We start from the raw sequence: 16052 nt of genomic DNA, 5'->3' as shown, positions 1-16052 counted from the left end.
GAAAGAGAAAGCGTTGGGGGAGGAACCTGAACGGAGCATGAGTCTGTACAGGGAGAGAGCTTGACAGAACGACGATTGGTTCGCCAGCTCTCTCAGGCGCGTGTTCCATGGCGTTGAATTTGCGGCGGCGGCGGCGGAGGAGTTCCGAACGAGGTGCCGGGATCTAGCGACGATCATGGGTTCTCATGTGCCCGACCACCATAGCTATGCTGGGCCTGTTAGGGAATATATCTTTATTGTTCAATTTTTTTTAACAAATTTATTACAGACTTCAGTTTAAAACTTAAAAAATTATTAATTAAATTATATATAGAGATATACGTATATGAGTAAATTTAATTTAAATTATTAATTAAATTATATATAGAGATATACGTATATGAATAAAGTTAATTAAATTAAATTATTTATAAATCCTAATTAAATATATAATATACATCAAATTGGTATTTTCCTGCTTGAACATTGCACACATTCATCTAATTTTGGCTAAAAACTAAACAAACTTACAAAAGTTCATATATGGGAATCTTACGAATTCCAGTTTTCTAGAAGAAAACAAAATGACATTTTTCTTGATCCATTAAAAAAAGTTCATATATATATATATATATATATTCACTTACCAAGAAATCGATTAGAAAAAGATGAACCCTAAAAAACATCATTGCTTGTCTCCCAAGAAATCGATTAGAAAAAAAAAGCATCATCACAAAAAGAAAGACTCAAATGTTCGTGAAACATGGTTGTAGAAAAAATCTTCTGGCTACTGAATATTAACGGAGAAAACCAATCTAACGGAGTGGTGACCGTCGGTCCACACAACAGATCCATAATTATACCCTCTGGTCGCATCGTTCTCTCCATAGAACCAAACCCTAAACCTCGCCTCCTTCACGCTCTCTCCAAACACCAGTTTCCTAGGAGAGACACCGACCACCAGCCCTTCAGGAGCCTCGATCCTCGCAACGTACGTAACGTTAGCCGCCGACCCGACATTAGTTGCGGTCCTTTGCACCACCGTCCGGTGACGCCGGCGGAGGTTTCCGACGGATATCGACGGGTAATTGACGGTGGAGATTGAGTTTCTGGAGGTGTTCTTGGGGCAAGTGAGGTTAGTTCTGGTGAAGGATCTGACGATTTTCTGAGAGTAGCCGTAGAAGCAGAGGAAATTAACGTAGTCCTGTTGGGTTGTTTCGAACACGAGTCCCGGGTCGGATGCTCGGACAGGGCTGATCTCTCCTGCCCCGACCTCGTGTGGGGTGGATGACATGCCTGATGTCAGAGACAGATGAATATTGTAGGATAAATGCCTGAAAACTGAAGACTCTAGCTGGGTTAAAGGGTTTGTAAGGGTAGTAGGGTAAATTGACTTGTGATGGGTTGTTATTTTCTTTCTGTTTAAAACACGTGTACCGACTCGCAATTAGAGTCTCACGCACACACTCGTCATTCTCTCTCTCTCAATCTGTTTTCTGGGGATTTTCTTGGAGAAGGAAACTTTCTCGAGAAAATACTCAGTATCTGTACCTCAATCATCTCTAGTGAATTGCCAAGTCACTTGGCCGAGACGTAGGATCGATTTGTGATCCGAACTCGTAAAAGATCTTGTGTTCTTGCCATTTCTCTTTCTATCTCATTTAGTTGAAGTAGTCATCGGGAGATTACGAACACCAGAATCTAATCCACTGCGTAACAACTGGTATCAAGAGCCCGGTTCCGGCCAGGGAAGAATCTCAACTGCAAAGATCGAAGACCTTGGATCAAAAATCTCAGATCAGGTACGAGCTCTGAAATTTTCTGATCAATAATGTCATCTACACCTATGGTTGTGAAATTAGATGTAGAAAAGTATGACGGGAAAGGTGACTTCTCGTTATGGAAGGACAAGATTCAAGCAAGTTTAGACATACTTCAGCTGAGTGATACGTTGAGAGTTGGTTATATTCTCGGATCGAAAGAAAGTGTGGATGATTCAGGAGATATGAGACAGAAATCAGAAGAAGGGAAGCCAACGATCCTGAAGAGATCAGGTCTGTCTCAAGAAGAACGACTTGAGAAGAGCAAAAAGGTACGAAACCTCATTTTTCTGTGTCTTGGGGATCAGATAATGAGAAAAGTGAAAGGTGAACAAGAAGCAGAAGGTATCTGGAAGGCGTTGGAGAAGGAATTTGTGCATAAAACTATGCCAAACAAAATGTATCTCAAACAAAAACTCTTCAGTTTTAAGATGGAAGACTCTAAAAGCATGGAAGAAAACCTGGATATCTTCGGAAAGCTGATTGGAGACCTGCTATCTCTAGAAATAGAAATTTCAGAGGAAGACCAGATCATGTACTTGTTGAACTCATTACCAGATAGGTATGATGTTTTGAAAGACACGATCAGATTCTCAAGGAAAGATGATATAACAATGGAAGATGTAACTTCAGCGATCTACTCAAAGGAACTTGAGTTCAGAACCAAGAATAAGACAACTTCAGGAGAGGGATTGATGGTAAAAGGTAAATCAGACAAAAAGGGATCAAAGAATCCTAAAGGGAAGCATCACAAGACCAAGGGAAAACCCAAGAACAAGAGTGAGTCTGGGTGTTGGTTCTGTGGTAAGGAAGGGCACTTCAAGAAAGAATGTCGGACTAGAAAAAGATTTCTAGAAGAACAGGAAAAGCCAACAGGAGAGGCTGCAGCCGCAGAAGGGAAAGAAATGGAGACTGAAGTATTGACAGTATCAGAGCAAGAGCCTAGAAAACAATGGATTCTAGACTCGGGATGCACTTTCCACATGACACCAAGGAGAGATTGGTTTACCAACTTCACAGAAACAGATGGAGGAAAGGTTCTCATGGGAAACAATGGATCCTGTGAGGTAAAGGGCATTGGAGATGTGAAAATCAGATTCCATGATGGGAAAATCAGAATCCTAAGTCAAGTCAGATTCATACCTGAACTTAAAAGGAACCTCATATCGTTGGGTTCTCTGGACAAATTAGGAATGCACTATAAATCGAAAGGAGGCAAACTCGAAGTGTTCAAAAATTCGGCACAAATTATGTGTGGAAACCTTGAACAAGGATTATATGTTCTGCAAGGTGAAACATTAGAAGGCGAGAGTTATGTAACAGAGAAAGCTGATGAAACCATGCTGTGGCATCGAAGGTTGGGCCATATGAGCAACAGAGGAATGCAACTAATGACACAAAAAGGACTGCTAAACAAAATAAATCTCAAGGATTTGCAGTTCTGCGAAGATTGTCTTTTAGGAAAGTTTCACAAGCTCAGTTTTGGCAAAGGAAAGCATGTTTCAGATAATATCCTTGATTACATACACTCAGATCTGTGGGGATCTTCAAATGTGAAGCCCACCTTAGGGAAAGCTCAGTACTTCATCTCCTTTATAGATGATAAGTCACGGAAAGTGTGGATCTATCTTCTGAAATCAAAGGATGAAGCGTTTGCAAGATTCACAGAATGGAAAACATTGGTAGAAAATCAAACCGAAAGAAAGATAAAACACCTCAGAACAGATAATGGCCTGGAGTTTTGTAACCTTCAGTTCGATCAATTCTGCAAAGAAAATGGGATAAAGAGACATAAGACTTGCACATATACACCACAGCAAAATGGAGTGGCAGAACGCATGAATCGAACCATCATGGAACGTGTCAGAAGTTTGTTGAGTGATTCTGGGCTGGCAGAGGAATTCTGGGGAGAAGCAGCAACTACGGCAGTATATCTGATTAATCTCGCACCATCCAGTGCTATAGACATGAACATACCAGAACAAGTCTGGAACGGGAAGCCACCTAGCCTAGAACATCTGAAAAGATTCGGCTGTCTGGTCTACGAACATGTAAACCAGGGAAAATTGAAGCCTCGAGCAAGGAAAGGCTACTTCGTGGGATACCCGGCAGGAGTCAAAGGCTACAGAATCTGGCTACCCACGGAAAGAAAGGTAGTTATCAGCAGACATGTTATATTCAAAGAAAATATAGCATACAAGGATGACATAAAAGGGGAGAACTCGGACGGTAAACAACAGAAGGGAGTACACACCCTTGGAATAACCTCAGAACAACAGATACAAGTAATTCAGAACTTCAAGGAGGAATATGCAGAATCAGGTGGAGCTGACTCAGAAACAGATTCAATTGTTTCAGAAAATGGAGAAGCCCAAGAACAAGAACTCATCCAAGAAGAACAACTAGAAACTGCAGAAAACACTTCTGAAGATCTGAGGAACTATCAGCTAGCCAGAGATAGGGAAAGGAGACAAATAATGCCTCCTCAGAGGTTCAGGGATGAAAACACATCAGCATTTGCTCTGGCAGCAGCAACAGAGCTTGATCTGGATGAACCGAAGAGTTATCAACAAGCATTGCAGACTAAAGAGAAAACCCACTGGTTGAATGCTATGAAAGAGGAAATGCTCTCACTACAGAAGAACAACACATGGAAATTGGTAAAGAAACCCAAGAATAAAAGGATAATTGGCTGTAAATGGGTTTTTAAACGGAAACCTGGAATCCCAGGAGTGGAAGAGCCAAGATTCAAAGCCCGACTTGTAGCAAAAGGCTACTCACAAGTAGAAGGAATAGACTACAATGAGATTTATTCTCCTGTAGTCAAACATGTGTCTATAAGATTGTTGCTTGCATTGGTAGCATCAAAGGACCTGGAGTTGGAGCAATTAGACGTAAAAACAGCCTTCTTGCACGGTGAACTCGAGGAGGAAATACTCATGTCTCAACCAGAAGGTTTCAAGGAGAAAGGGAGAGAAGAATATGTTTGCATGCTAAGGAAGTCTCTCTACGGACTTAAGCAGTCCCCCAGACAATGGAATATCAGATTTGATACCTTCATGATCAGAAAAGGATTCACTCGCAGCAAATACGACTTGTGTGTCTATTTCAGAAAAGTAAAACAGAATGCATACATATATCTACTGATATATGTAGATGATATGCTCATAGCAGCAGAAGATAAGGAGGAGATTCGCAAAGTCAAAGATATGCTCGCACATGAATTTGACATGAAAGACTTAGGGAAGGCTAGAAGGATACTTGGAATGGACATAAGTAGAGACAGAAGCAAGAAAATCTTGACACTGTCTCAACAAGAGTACCTACAGAGGGTGGTAACCAACTTTGGCATGCAGGATTCAAAGCCCGTCCATACCGCAATGGGTGCCCAGTTTAAACTCAGAAGTACCAGGGAAAATGACGAAGCCTTAAATCTGGATACTACCCCATACCTGAATGCAGTAGGGAGTATAATGTATGGGATGATTGGAACACGACCTGACTTAGCATACAGCATTGGTCTCGTGAGCCGATTCATGAGCAATCCAAATAAAGAGCATTGGGGAGCTGTAAAATGGATTCTCAGATACATCAAAGGTAGCATTGGGCTAAAGCTGGTATATAGTCGAGAAGAGGATTTTGAGCTGATAGGTTACTGTGATGCTGATTATGCATCAGACCTTGACAAACGGAGATCGATCACTGGATATGTGTTCACCATTGGCGGAGGCGTCATAAGCTGGCGATCGGGTTTACAACACGTCGTGGCTCTCTCCACTACAGAGGCAGAATACATGGCTCTGGCTGAAGCTTTTAAAGAAGCAATTTGGCTGAAGGGATTAACTCAAGAACTTGGAATAAAGCAAGGAGCAGTGAAAATTTTCTGCGATTCACAAAGCGCAATCTGTTTGGCAAGAAACAGCATTCATCACGAGAGGACCAAACATATAGACGTTAGGTTACATTTCTTGAGAGAAGTAATTGCAGAGGATAAAGTACAGGTTCAGAAGATAACTTCGGAGAAGAATCCAGCTGATATGCTAACAAAGTCACTTCCAATCAGCAAGTTCAACCAAGCGTTGGCAACGCTGAAGGTCACTGATAGGTAATATCAGTGGAAACCCTGTCAAGGGGTATAAAAATTGACTTGGTTTCGTTCACTAGGGAGAGAAAGAGGAAGCTCGAGTCTGTTCAGCTCAGGCAAGGTGGAGATTGTAGGATAAATGCCTGAAAACTGAAGACTCTAGCTGGGTTAAAGGGTTTGTAAGGGTAGTAGGGTAAATTGACTTGTGATGGGTTGTTATTTTCTTTCTGTTTAAAACACGTGTACCGACTCGCAATTAGAGTCTCACGCACACACTCGTCATTCTCTCTCTCTCAATCTGTTTTCTGGGGATTTTCTTGGAGAAGGAAACTTTCTCGAGAAAATACTCAGTATCTGTACCTCAATCATCTCTAGTGAATTGCCAAGTCACTTGGCCGAGACGTAGGATCGATTTGTGATCCGAACTCGTAAAAGATCTTGTGTTCTTGCCATTTCTCTTTCTATCTCATTTAGTTGAAGTAGTCATCGGGAGATTACGAACACCAGAATCTAATCCACTGCGTAACAAATATGTATGTCAAATATTTGCTAGGTTTTCAGTATGCGAGTTTAAATGCGAAATTTTGATTTTTTTTTTCAAAATAAATATTATAAATCATGAATTGATACGAGTTCTGCAACCTAAATCTGAAATTTCAAGAGATTTTATCATGAAATATCTCTAAATTCTATATGAATAAAAAATGTTACTGAATTACCGAATTATAAAAAAAAAAATTGTTTATTCGTTTTTTGTGGATAATATCCGATTTTGAATCCAATTATAAACTGATTTTTGGATTGTTTTTTTAATCTCATCTCATATAATATTCAAAAATTTGGCTTTTTTTTTTTAACCCAATTCTTGATTCTTAATGAAAATTCAAAAGAAGAAGAAATTATTGTATACAATTACCTGAAGTGTTGGACAAGGGTCGTCTCATGTTGTCATACGACGTCGCTGCGTGTAAAATGGATACAAAAGACGAGTGATTAATGGTTTATTAAGACGTGAATGAAGGAAAATGGGAGAAAGGAAGAACCGGAGGTGATGAGGGCAGATTTGATGAAAGAAGGAGGCCACGAAGGATGCAGGGATTTGAGGAAAGCGGAGGCCCCGGTCACGTGAGGACATGCCATCGACGTCCCCGACCTCACCGCAAACGCAGACGCCTCCCTCCCTCCCTTCGGAATCGCTGCTCCCAAAATTGCTACTCCCGGCGCCATCACGTCCGGCTGAAACCGCGCATACACAGAGATGACGTCATAAGCACAATCTGATATATTCGGGTTCGGATTCGAGTACCTCGTATACTGTAAATCCTTCTTGATACCCAATGATAATTCTTAAAACGATGATGAAACACAGTGATAAACCGACAGTAAAATTTCAATTTTACCTTGAGGATGTTGTCTGTTAGAACACCAGGGCCTCTCGACGAGAAGTATGCGACGACCGGTGCTGGCTTGGCCCTTTGGATCTCAACTGTCGGAAGGATCGTTGCCTTTGGATTCCTGTATCGTATATTTACACAAATATCAAATATATAATCGAACGGTGCAATGAATTCGACGGATAATGTCGGAATCGTTACTTGGTCTGGCTCATGTATTTGAGGATCTTGTACCCTTCACCGTTACTGACTTCTGAGAAAGGGAATTCTTCTGAATCAAACGGCACAGTTTTCTCATCTTCGTTGATCAGAACCATCCCTTTCCCTTCCGCGTCTTCAACCACCAGTTTCTGGATCCTTCTTGATACACCCATCCCGTTTCCCACGCAGATAACGATCTTTCCCATTGATTTCTTGCGATCCAAGGAACCCGGGTAACAGGCCCTGCAGTTTTCCAGAAACACAGACTTACAAATTTCATGGCTGAAGCTTTGTTTATGTTTATTTGACGATAACTTGCGTCCTAAGTAAAGGGTTGTACTTTGCTTCTTGGATGGGGACAAATGGACCAGCTGCGTCTTTTCCGTACACGAGAGGGTACATCTCAGATCCTGTCAGGTTCGAGAAATTGATCCCAGATCCCTGGAGATGCAAAAGATTGAATCTTTCTTACCATCTTCGCCCGAAATCGGATTCTTTTACAGATTGTTACACCACTTTACCCGTAAGGCCTTGCCATTGCCCAGAACGACAGTGGACTGAAACTTTCTGTCGATGTCGGAAGCCGACACAGTGAAAATCCACGGCGCCGCGTTGACGACGGTGAACGGAGTGGGGCCCTCGTTCCCGGCGGAGCAAATTACCAAGATGCCCCTGAGCTCGGCGTGGAACGCCCCAATGGCGATTGGGTCGACCAGGAAATCGGGCTGAAGTGAGGAGCCGAGGCCGATGGAGATGGAGATGAAGTCAACGCCGTCGTTGACCGCATCGTCCATGGCCTTGAGAATGGCGGCGCCGGAGCATCCGTCTTCCGTACAGGTCTTGTAGACGGCGACGCGCGATGACACGTCACCACCTCTCGCCGTCCCTCGGGCCAGGCCGCAGTAGCTCGCGTCGGCCACACGCGCCCCCGCTGCGATTGAGGCCGTGTGGGTCCCGTGTCCCACGGAGTCTCTTGCTGAGGCGTCGGCGCCGGATTCAGTATCTTGGCGCGTGGGTGTCACCACGTAGGATCTTGCCCCGATCAGTTTTCTGTAACTCAGAATTTAAAGCATGTACAATTATATATATATACAAATATATATATATATAAAGATATGATTGAGGATGCTAAAAGAAGAACCTGTTACAGTTGGATTTTGTGAAATTGGGACCTTCCATACAAATTCCTTTCCATCTTGATGGGATTTCACCCATTCCTTCATCATTGAAACTTGAAGACTCTGGCCATATTCCTATTCATTTTCAACATACATTTTACATTATTCATATTCTTGATAATCGAATTATTTATAAAAATATATATCAAGTTTGTTGCTTTTTAAAGGAGTAATATATAGTTGTATATTGTGGAGGAAAAGGGAATCGATGCAGTTAATTCGTCGTTTGACAATATTAATTAATATTATTTATCATATAGGATTATATCTTATCTCAACAGATATATAGCCCAAGATGTTCCCCAAAAGATTGGATTAGTCGTTGAAATCAATCATTATTTGATTATTTTATAGTTATAACAAGTACGTAGTTATAGTAATGATGCATGTGATCACACATGCAAATTTTCTATGTGGGTCCTTCTTGTTAAATTGTGGGCCTTAATTAGTTGTACACTTTTTTTGTTAAATAAAAAATTATATTAAATATATATGAAAAGGTAGGTATACGTATATATACCTGTATCGATGACACCGACAATGACATCGGAGGATCCATGCATAGGAGAGTTAGAGATTGGTCCGGAGATTGATTCCAAGAAATCCCAAGACCGAGTTGTGTGAAGCTGAAGTGTTGGATCCGGAAATATTGATACAACTTCATCGTGCTCTACAATTACAATATATAACCCAATAAAATATATATTTTTTGTACTATATATGTATCTAAATATCTGAATTCTAGCGTGCATATATACATGTGTGTGTGTGTATATATATATATAACTATTACTTTAGTTTTGGAATATATTGAAAGTTGTCGATTAATTAAATGAGAACGCCACTAATGATGATTCTTCAATGAGTCGCTGGCTTTTCCAAGGTGAAAAAAGGGGTTGAGCCAATATCAATTTTTATTATAATAACTAAATAATACACATATACATATATCTACCACAAAACTCTTCATAGCGATCATAAATGAAAATATATATAGATACATGCATATATATAGTTTCTCTGATTCAGTTCAAAATGAGCTCCAAACAGGAAACAGAAAAAATAAACCGAGACCTAAGTTTAAATTCAAATGAGCCTAAATATGAATTACATAACCGGATATAAACCGGACTAAACCAAGAATTCAACGACTGATACGTCATGTTAAAATTCCTAATATTTTTAGGAGATCCAAATTAAATACCCATTTCGAATTCATGCGACAAATTTAATACGTTGGACAGTTTATGCACATAAGCATAATCGATTTAGAAGCAAAATAATATATGATGATATATATAATCATACAGACACGGACATGTACATATACATATACATATACATACATATATACACAGACACATACACATACACACACGTAATATTACCAGAGAAGAAGGCAGCTTCGTCATCAGTGAGCATAGCCGAGAAGCCCTTGAAGGCATGCTTGTAATGGTGGACCACTTTTACTCTGTCATTCTCTTCCCTACCAAAAAACACACACAAACCAATTAAACACTAATTCGCATCTACACACATGCGCATAAATCCATGAATATATATATATATATATATATACACATATACATATAGGTACCTGGGAATAACAGAGGCCAGTAATTGGAGATAAGATGATTCTGTGGTATGCCCATTTGCTTCATTGTGTTGAAGATTTGTATCATCATCATCTAATGATAAGCCTCCCATGTATATAACATAATGCTGCAATTCCCCAGAAATTTAACATTGGCTCATATATATATATATATATATATGAATGAATATACATAATAATATACAATGTGTCATAAACTAATTAGTACGAGTGCGTATATATAAATTAGGAGTTAATTATTTAATGAATTAATTACCTTGGGAAATTGGAGTGAATAGATTGGGGTGAAGAGAAGACATGTGAAGGAGACAAGGAGGAGACAAAGAGAAGTAGCCATGAGGAAAGATTATATGACAGGAAGTGATATGTTAGGGACAACATGCTTGATGGTTTATATATATATATATATATATATATATATATATATATATATATTACTGATTATGTATGTACGAAAATAATAAAACCTGAATTACCAAAAAAGAAAAGAAAAGAGAAAAAGAGGAAGAGTAGTAGCATTGGTTCGAGAATTTCCAAAATATAAAATAGAACACTTGTCGTTGAGTGAAAGTATCTTCTAAAGTTCCTTGTATCATTTTTTTTTTCACGAGAGACATTTTCCTCTCCGTATATATATATATATATACACACATATGCTTATTTTATGGCTAAGTTAATAAATCAGTTAAATAAACTATTTCTATATCACTTAACTTAAGTAATATATATTCTACTCGTTTTAGAATATATATATATATATGCGTGTGGATGTTCGCAGCTATTGATGTGATTATTTACCTTCCATGATATTTTGATTAAGACATAGTTTATCATATTAATATTGTGAGAAAAATGGTGCCCACTAATTAAAAAGAATATGACTCGATCGTGACAATATCCTTGATCAATAGAGATTTTTCTAGATCCATATATATGTACATATATACATACATATATGTGTGTGTGTTTGTGATTTCTGTGAACCTCACACTAAACTAAAACTAAAACTGTAAGTGCAAAGAAAAAGCAGATCACAGCTCAGATATGCTAAAGCCAACACAACTGCCTTGAGATACAAGCAACCTCTCTCCTCTTCTTATCATTTTTTTCCTCAAGCAAATGCAACTTATGGCACACCACTTAACTCTTCTGCTAGTTATTTTTCAAAAAGCTCAATTTCACATTTCCCCTCCCCCCCCCAAAAAAAATTCACACGCATGTATATCTAAATACGTTTTTTTTATATTTATAAATGATATTATCCCTAGAATTAATATAAATGTTATTCTCTTTTTTTTTTCTATTTTCTCCATCGGCCTCCATGCAATACGGAGTTCCATGCAGATCCCGAAAATCTCAATAGCAACCATGACTCTTCCATTTCTGGATAAATTTTTAATTCTAACTGAATTCGGGCACCCAATTACCTTTTTTTTTATATATGAATTTGAGATATCCAAATTAATCGAACATAAAATCGACAGATGGGGATTTTATTTTCATTTCCGAATATAAATGTTCGGATGCACAAACTCGCTCGTCATTTACCGGAGAAATCAATCCAAAAAAATCGAGAGAACGAAACCCTATTTGAATAGCCGAGAGAACATCACACTAGAAGGCAAACATTACTATTTCAATTAAAAAACAATACGACACATGTATACCTGCATTGCATATTAAACATATACATACATGCAACATTTCCATACAAAAAAGGGGAAACAGAGTAATTTGCATTTTCATTCGGTTCTACAAATTAGACTCAGACGTCTTGGTCATTCCTTCACCAAATCACAAACCCCAATACAAAGAATATGCAGTATCCCTAAACCCACACACACTTTGTTAAAATAATAACCACCAACACCTACCAACAGTGCTTTTACACTCTTTTTTTTCTCCCATCTGTTCAACGAATGATTCCACCCCGGAGGTGATTGAAACTTGAAACTACAATTTGTAAAATGCCACCGTCCAAAACTCTCCCACAAAAGTTTTGTGTACTTTCTTCTTACCTTTCCTCCACAGAGGAAAAAACAACTGTACAAATGCCACAAACTTTAGTAAACTGTGCTCCAACAGAAACAAAACCTTTTTGTCCCCTCTGCACCTGTAGCTCAAGGCATCTTCTGTTACCACCCACGGATACAGTTAAAGGGGTCGGCCGGTTGTTTGTTTTTTGGCGAGGAGATCTGTTGTAAGTATCCTATTTGACACGGAATTCATGTCTGAAAAGCGTCAAGTTCTGGGTGAACTTGTCCCTGTTCTTCGAATCTAAGCTGCGTGTAATGTCTGCCATGAGATTATCGAAACATACAGCCAGTCTCTGCTGTTGATCCACTGCCTGCAATCCATCATATACATGTTCAAGGTTTCTCACGAGTTTTGGTTGTTTTCCAAACCTCACTCCATTTATTTCATCTACTTATCACAACAGACCCGACATAAACAATCACGTCCTCAAACGTTCTCAATGCACATGTAATACGCAGCAAACTGAGAAAGAAGAGAGAGAATTTTGGGTTACCTGTGAAGCAAGGATCTTAGCCTTCAGGTCAGAGAAAATCTGGAGGAAGCAGTGACAACAAGTTAGTTGACCCCCCCAAAAAAAAAAAAGAAAAAGAAATTGAGAGAAACAAAACATAAACACCACCGTAAAATGAAAGAAAATAGATTTTAAACCCCCCCCCCCCCAAAAAAAAATAAAAAATAAAAGATAACGAAGAGCATCGGTACCTGAACCAATCTGATAGAATATTATGGAAAAAAGAGCAATAAAAATATTTCGGACATGTTGGCACAACAATTAGAAACTCTATAATTACCTGTTCGCTTATGAGAATTAGGCTTAACATTGGCCTGCTGAGGCTCCATTGATTGCCACAGTCCTCAAATAAAACAATCTCAAACAGTGTCTTCAATATCTGCTCGAAAGAGGAACATGTAAGTATAGCCCACAAGTGTATAGGCAATAAAAGAATACCGATGCCAATGAGAAATAAAAACGTGAAATTTACCTCGGGAAACAAATTAGGGCAGTCCACAATGTGCTGTGCAAGGCGCAGAGCCGCAGGTGTAGAGGGTGCATCCCCCATGGTGATGTTGTTGAAGTAAAATGTAGCAAGATAATCTACAGATATTGCACACTGACATGACATATATCTACATCAGCACTTATTCGACAGCAATAAAATGGCATCCAGACCAAGAAATTTTTCAACAATTACTAAAACTTCAAATTCTTAATGGTCAAATAGTTCCCAGATTCTCTAACCTGAGATGAAATACTTGTGTCCAATCCCTTAAGACCAGACTCAAGGGAACCTACTATATGCATAAAGGTGGGAGTATCGAGATTCAATATGAAGATGATATGATGGCTGAACAAAACATCCAAGAATCCAAAGTACGCCTTTGTAAGCTGCAAAATGGAAGAAAGGCAATGAGATTTGAGATTTTGGGTGCAGGCCCTTACGACAAGTATACAGGGAAAAGAAATTCATAGCATGCAGAATATAATTGTCTTCAAATGTTCCCCATTACAAAGATTTTCCTAGTGAAGCGGCCAAAACAAAAGGATCATCACTATTTTAAAGTTGTGAAGAATTTTGGTGAAAAGGAAAGTAGGCAATATAGGTAACAAAAATACAGGAAGTATCACACATACCTTACGGTACGCTAATATATCGGCCAAGGGTATTGATAGTGTCATCTTTAAAGAGATATCAAGTGCATCTGCCAGAGCTCGATCACCATACAGTTCAAACACACCGAAGTTGCAATAACCTCCATTAAGAGCTGTACAGTTGGGTGTGGAAAAGAGTTAAAAAAAAAAGTCTCGAGTAAAATGTACTACAAGAGGAAACGACTGGTCATTTGCAGACTAGGAAATCAAGAGGAATACCACAGCAACCGATCATATTAAACATCATAGAAAATTCAATTGATTGGATCAATTGAAACTTTTGGTCTTACCTCTTGATAAAATTGTCAGTGAAATCCATATTCCCTTGTACTTGTAGGCATATATGTCCGCAACATTTGGAAGAGCCAAAATCCTTGAACCATAACCCACAATTAGTTTACTGACTTCCCGGAACAGAAGGATGCCATTGGGAGAAGAGGAGTCAAACGTGAGACGTTGGCCTTTGTTTAGTGCAAACTCAGCCATGAACTTCAACAATGGGGTTGTAACCTGCATCATTGAAACGAACATGATAAGACTAGGAAGGATCACTTGATTTGAATCAATGAACAGTAACTGAACGTTACATCTGAATCTAACCACATATGTATACGACTTAAAACTGACACACTCAAGCCAGATTTTAGTGGTGTTCAACAAGCTTTAACAAAAGTATAGATCAATTCCAAGTCACAGGCACCCATAAAATCAATGCATGTCAATTATTCCGGATAGCTACATTTATTTTCACACATATACCCCATATTGGGGAGAAATTTTCCATTGCAAGTCACAATTCTTGATTCAAACCTTATCTGCTTCCTTTACACTAAACCTGGGTGACCGCATATCACAAGCATCTAATAAACAAAATGAGTATACCTATTTACCTAATGTCCATCTACATAAGTTACTACAAAAGCAAATAGTGTGATAGAAACAAGAGTCGATCTAAAAAAAAGGTAACCAGGATAGACTACCACGGCATAAAACCATAGCATAAAAAGATCAATTGTCATCAAGACAGTGAGAGGTTGTGCTAAAAAACTGTATTAAATTTCAAGGACAATTTCACAGTCAAGGCACAGACTGGAGCAAGCAGACTGCACAAAATAGTGTGTGTGTTTTCCTAAGTAGCTAAAAACCAGGTCGCTCAATATTTTGGTGTGTGTGGGAGTAAAAGCTCAGTTTAATTTCCTAATTTTGGTTTACTTAGATTTTGTGGCCGGACTCCTCCCATTCAAGTTATTGCTGGAACAATAACCTCTAATACTAGCCAGAAGGGCAAAATGCATGACTGCATACCTCCGGTGTGTCAAACCAATTCGAGATCCCTCTCAAAAGAAGTGGCATGTGCGCCGGATAAAGCCAATCAAATAAAAGACCATAGCTTCTTCGACTGAAACCCAAGGAAAAAACATTACAAATCAATGGACTGTAAACTGTTATGAATGAAGAACTAGATAAAGTCTGCACCTGCTCGTGGCCATTGCAATTCCTCTTAAATCCCTCATTAATCCGATCAAAGCAAACTTTACCACGTCAGAGCGAAAGAGTGAATCAGGTGTTGACTCCAAAGTAAGGAAAACCTAGAATGGCAGGAAAAGTAACTTTTAAACACTAGATACAAGCATTACAGCCTATAGAAAGATGGTGGTAGACGCAGTATAAAACATTGTCCACCACAAAAGACTACAGCTAATACTAAATAGGACACCTGACCGTGCCTATAACAGAATTCACATGTCCACTAACTAAAACAGCAAGAAACACAAGAAGCTTATAAAATATCCAGCTTATACTCTTTCCTATTATGGTCCTACACCTTTAAGGTTAGCCAAGCTTGCAGCTTGACTTTACTTCATCATTCAGGTTAAAATTCAACTGTTACAAGCTCAAAATCAAAACATTGGCTATACAAAAACCACATGTTCTATGAAATTTCCACGACATACATGTATATTAAGGTGTTTTCTCCTTTTATTCGACTCTAAGTAAACTCAGCAGACAAAATAAATTTTCACTTAGCACGCAGTCCCGTCATTACAATCAATTAGCATTATGCATTCCGTACGCAAAAAAGGATCCTGCTG

At 38.9% G+C, this 16052-nt stretch overlaps 2 protein-coding genes across 12 annotated transcripts in view; both read right to left on the bottom strand.

The window, feature by feature from the left end:
- The window catches only part of LOC104816590 (putative pentatricopeptide repeat-containing protein At3g11460), a 12589-nt gene extending 1972 nt beyond the window's left edge, over positions 1–10617 (bottom strand). The window contains exons 1-13 of one of the 10 annotated variants that reach the window (XR_002024355.1): positions 10528–10617; positions 10254–10378; positions 10045–10142; positions 9177–9326; positions 8620–8731; positions 8000–8528; positions 7819–7919; positions 7479–7721; positions 7284–7398; positions 6927–7119; positions 6800–6844; positions 6244–6401; positions 1327–1740 (exon numbers count right to left, since the gene is read on the bottom strand). Coding sequence is in view for 8 of the 10 variants with exons in the window: in XM_019202855.1 (XP_019058400.1) it covers positions 767–1320; positions 6800–6844; positions 6927–7119; positions 7284–7398; positions 7479–7721; positions 7819–7919; positions 8000–8528; positions 8620–8731; positions 9177–9326; positions 10045–10142; positions 10254–10378; positions 10528–10608 (2346 nt within the window). In the remaining 2 variants the exon portion in view is untranslated. The other 9 variants (XM_019202857.1, XM_019202858.1, XR_002024356.1 and 6 more) reach the window with 9 other exon arrangements.
- A 1346-nt stretch (positions 10618–11963) lies between these two features.
- The window catches only part of LOC104816588 (exportin-7), a 10917-nt gene continuing 6828 nt past the window's right edge, over positions 11964–16052 (bottom strand). For both annotated transcript variants that reach the window (XM_010545482.2, XM_010545483.2), the window contains exons 21-29: positions 15436–15548; positions 15265–15358; positions 14250–14469; positions 13942–14072; positions 13549–13695; positions 13292–13420; positions 13100–13198; positions 12802–12840; positions 11964–12618 (exon numbers count right to left, since the gene is read on the bottom strand). In XM_010545482.2, coding sequence (XP_010543784.1) covers positions 12481–12618; positions 12802–12840; positions 13100–13198; positions 13292–13420; positions 13549–13695; positions 13942–14072; positions 14250–14469; positions 15265–15358; positions 15436–15548 — 1110 coding nt within the window. In that variant the 3' untranslated portion in view covers positions 11964–12480. The remainder of the gene's footprint in view (positions 12619–12801; positions 12841–13099; positions 13199–13291; positions 13421–13548; positions 13696–13941; positions 14073–14249; positions 14470–15264; positions 15359–15435; positions 15549–16052) is intronic.

Source organism: Tarenaya hassleriana, unplaced genomic scaffold (genome assembly GCF_000463585.1).
Source record: "Tarenaya hassleriana unplaced genomic scaffold, ASM46358v1 Cleome25, whole genome shotgun sequence".
Lineage (NCBI taxonomy): Eukaryota > Viridiplantae > Streptophyta > Magnoliopsida > Brassicales > Cleomaceae > Tarenaya > Tarenaya hassleriana.
Note: the sequence above shows the minus strand (reverse complement) of the source record. Positions and strands in the feature narration are given on the sequence as shown.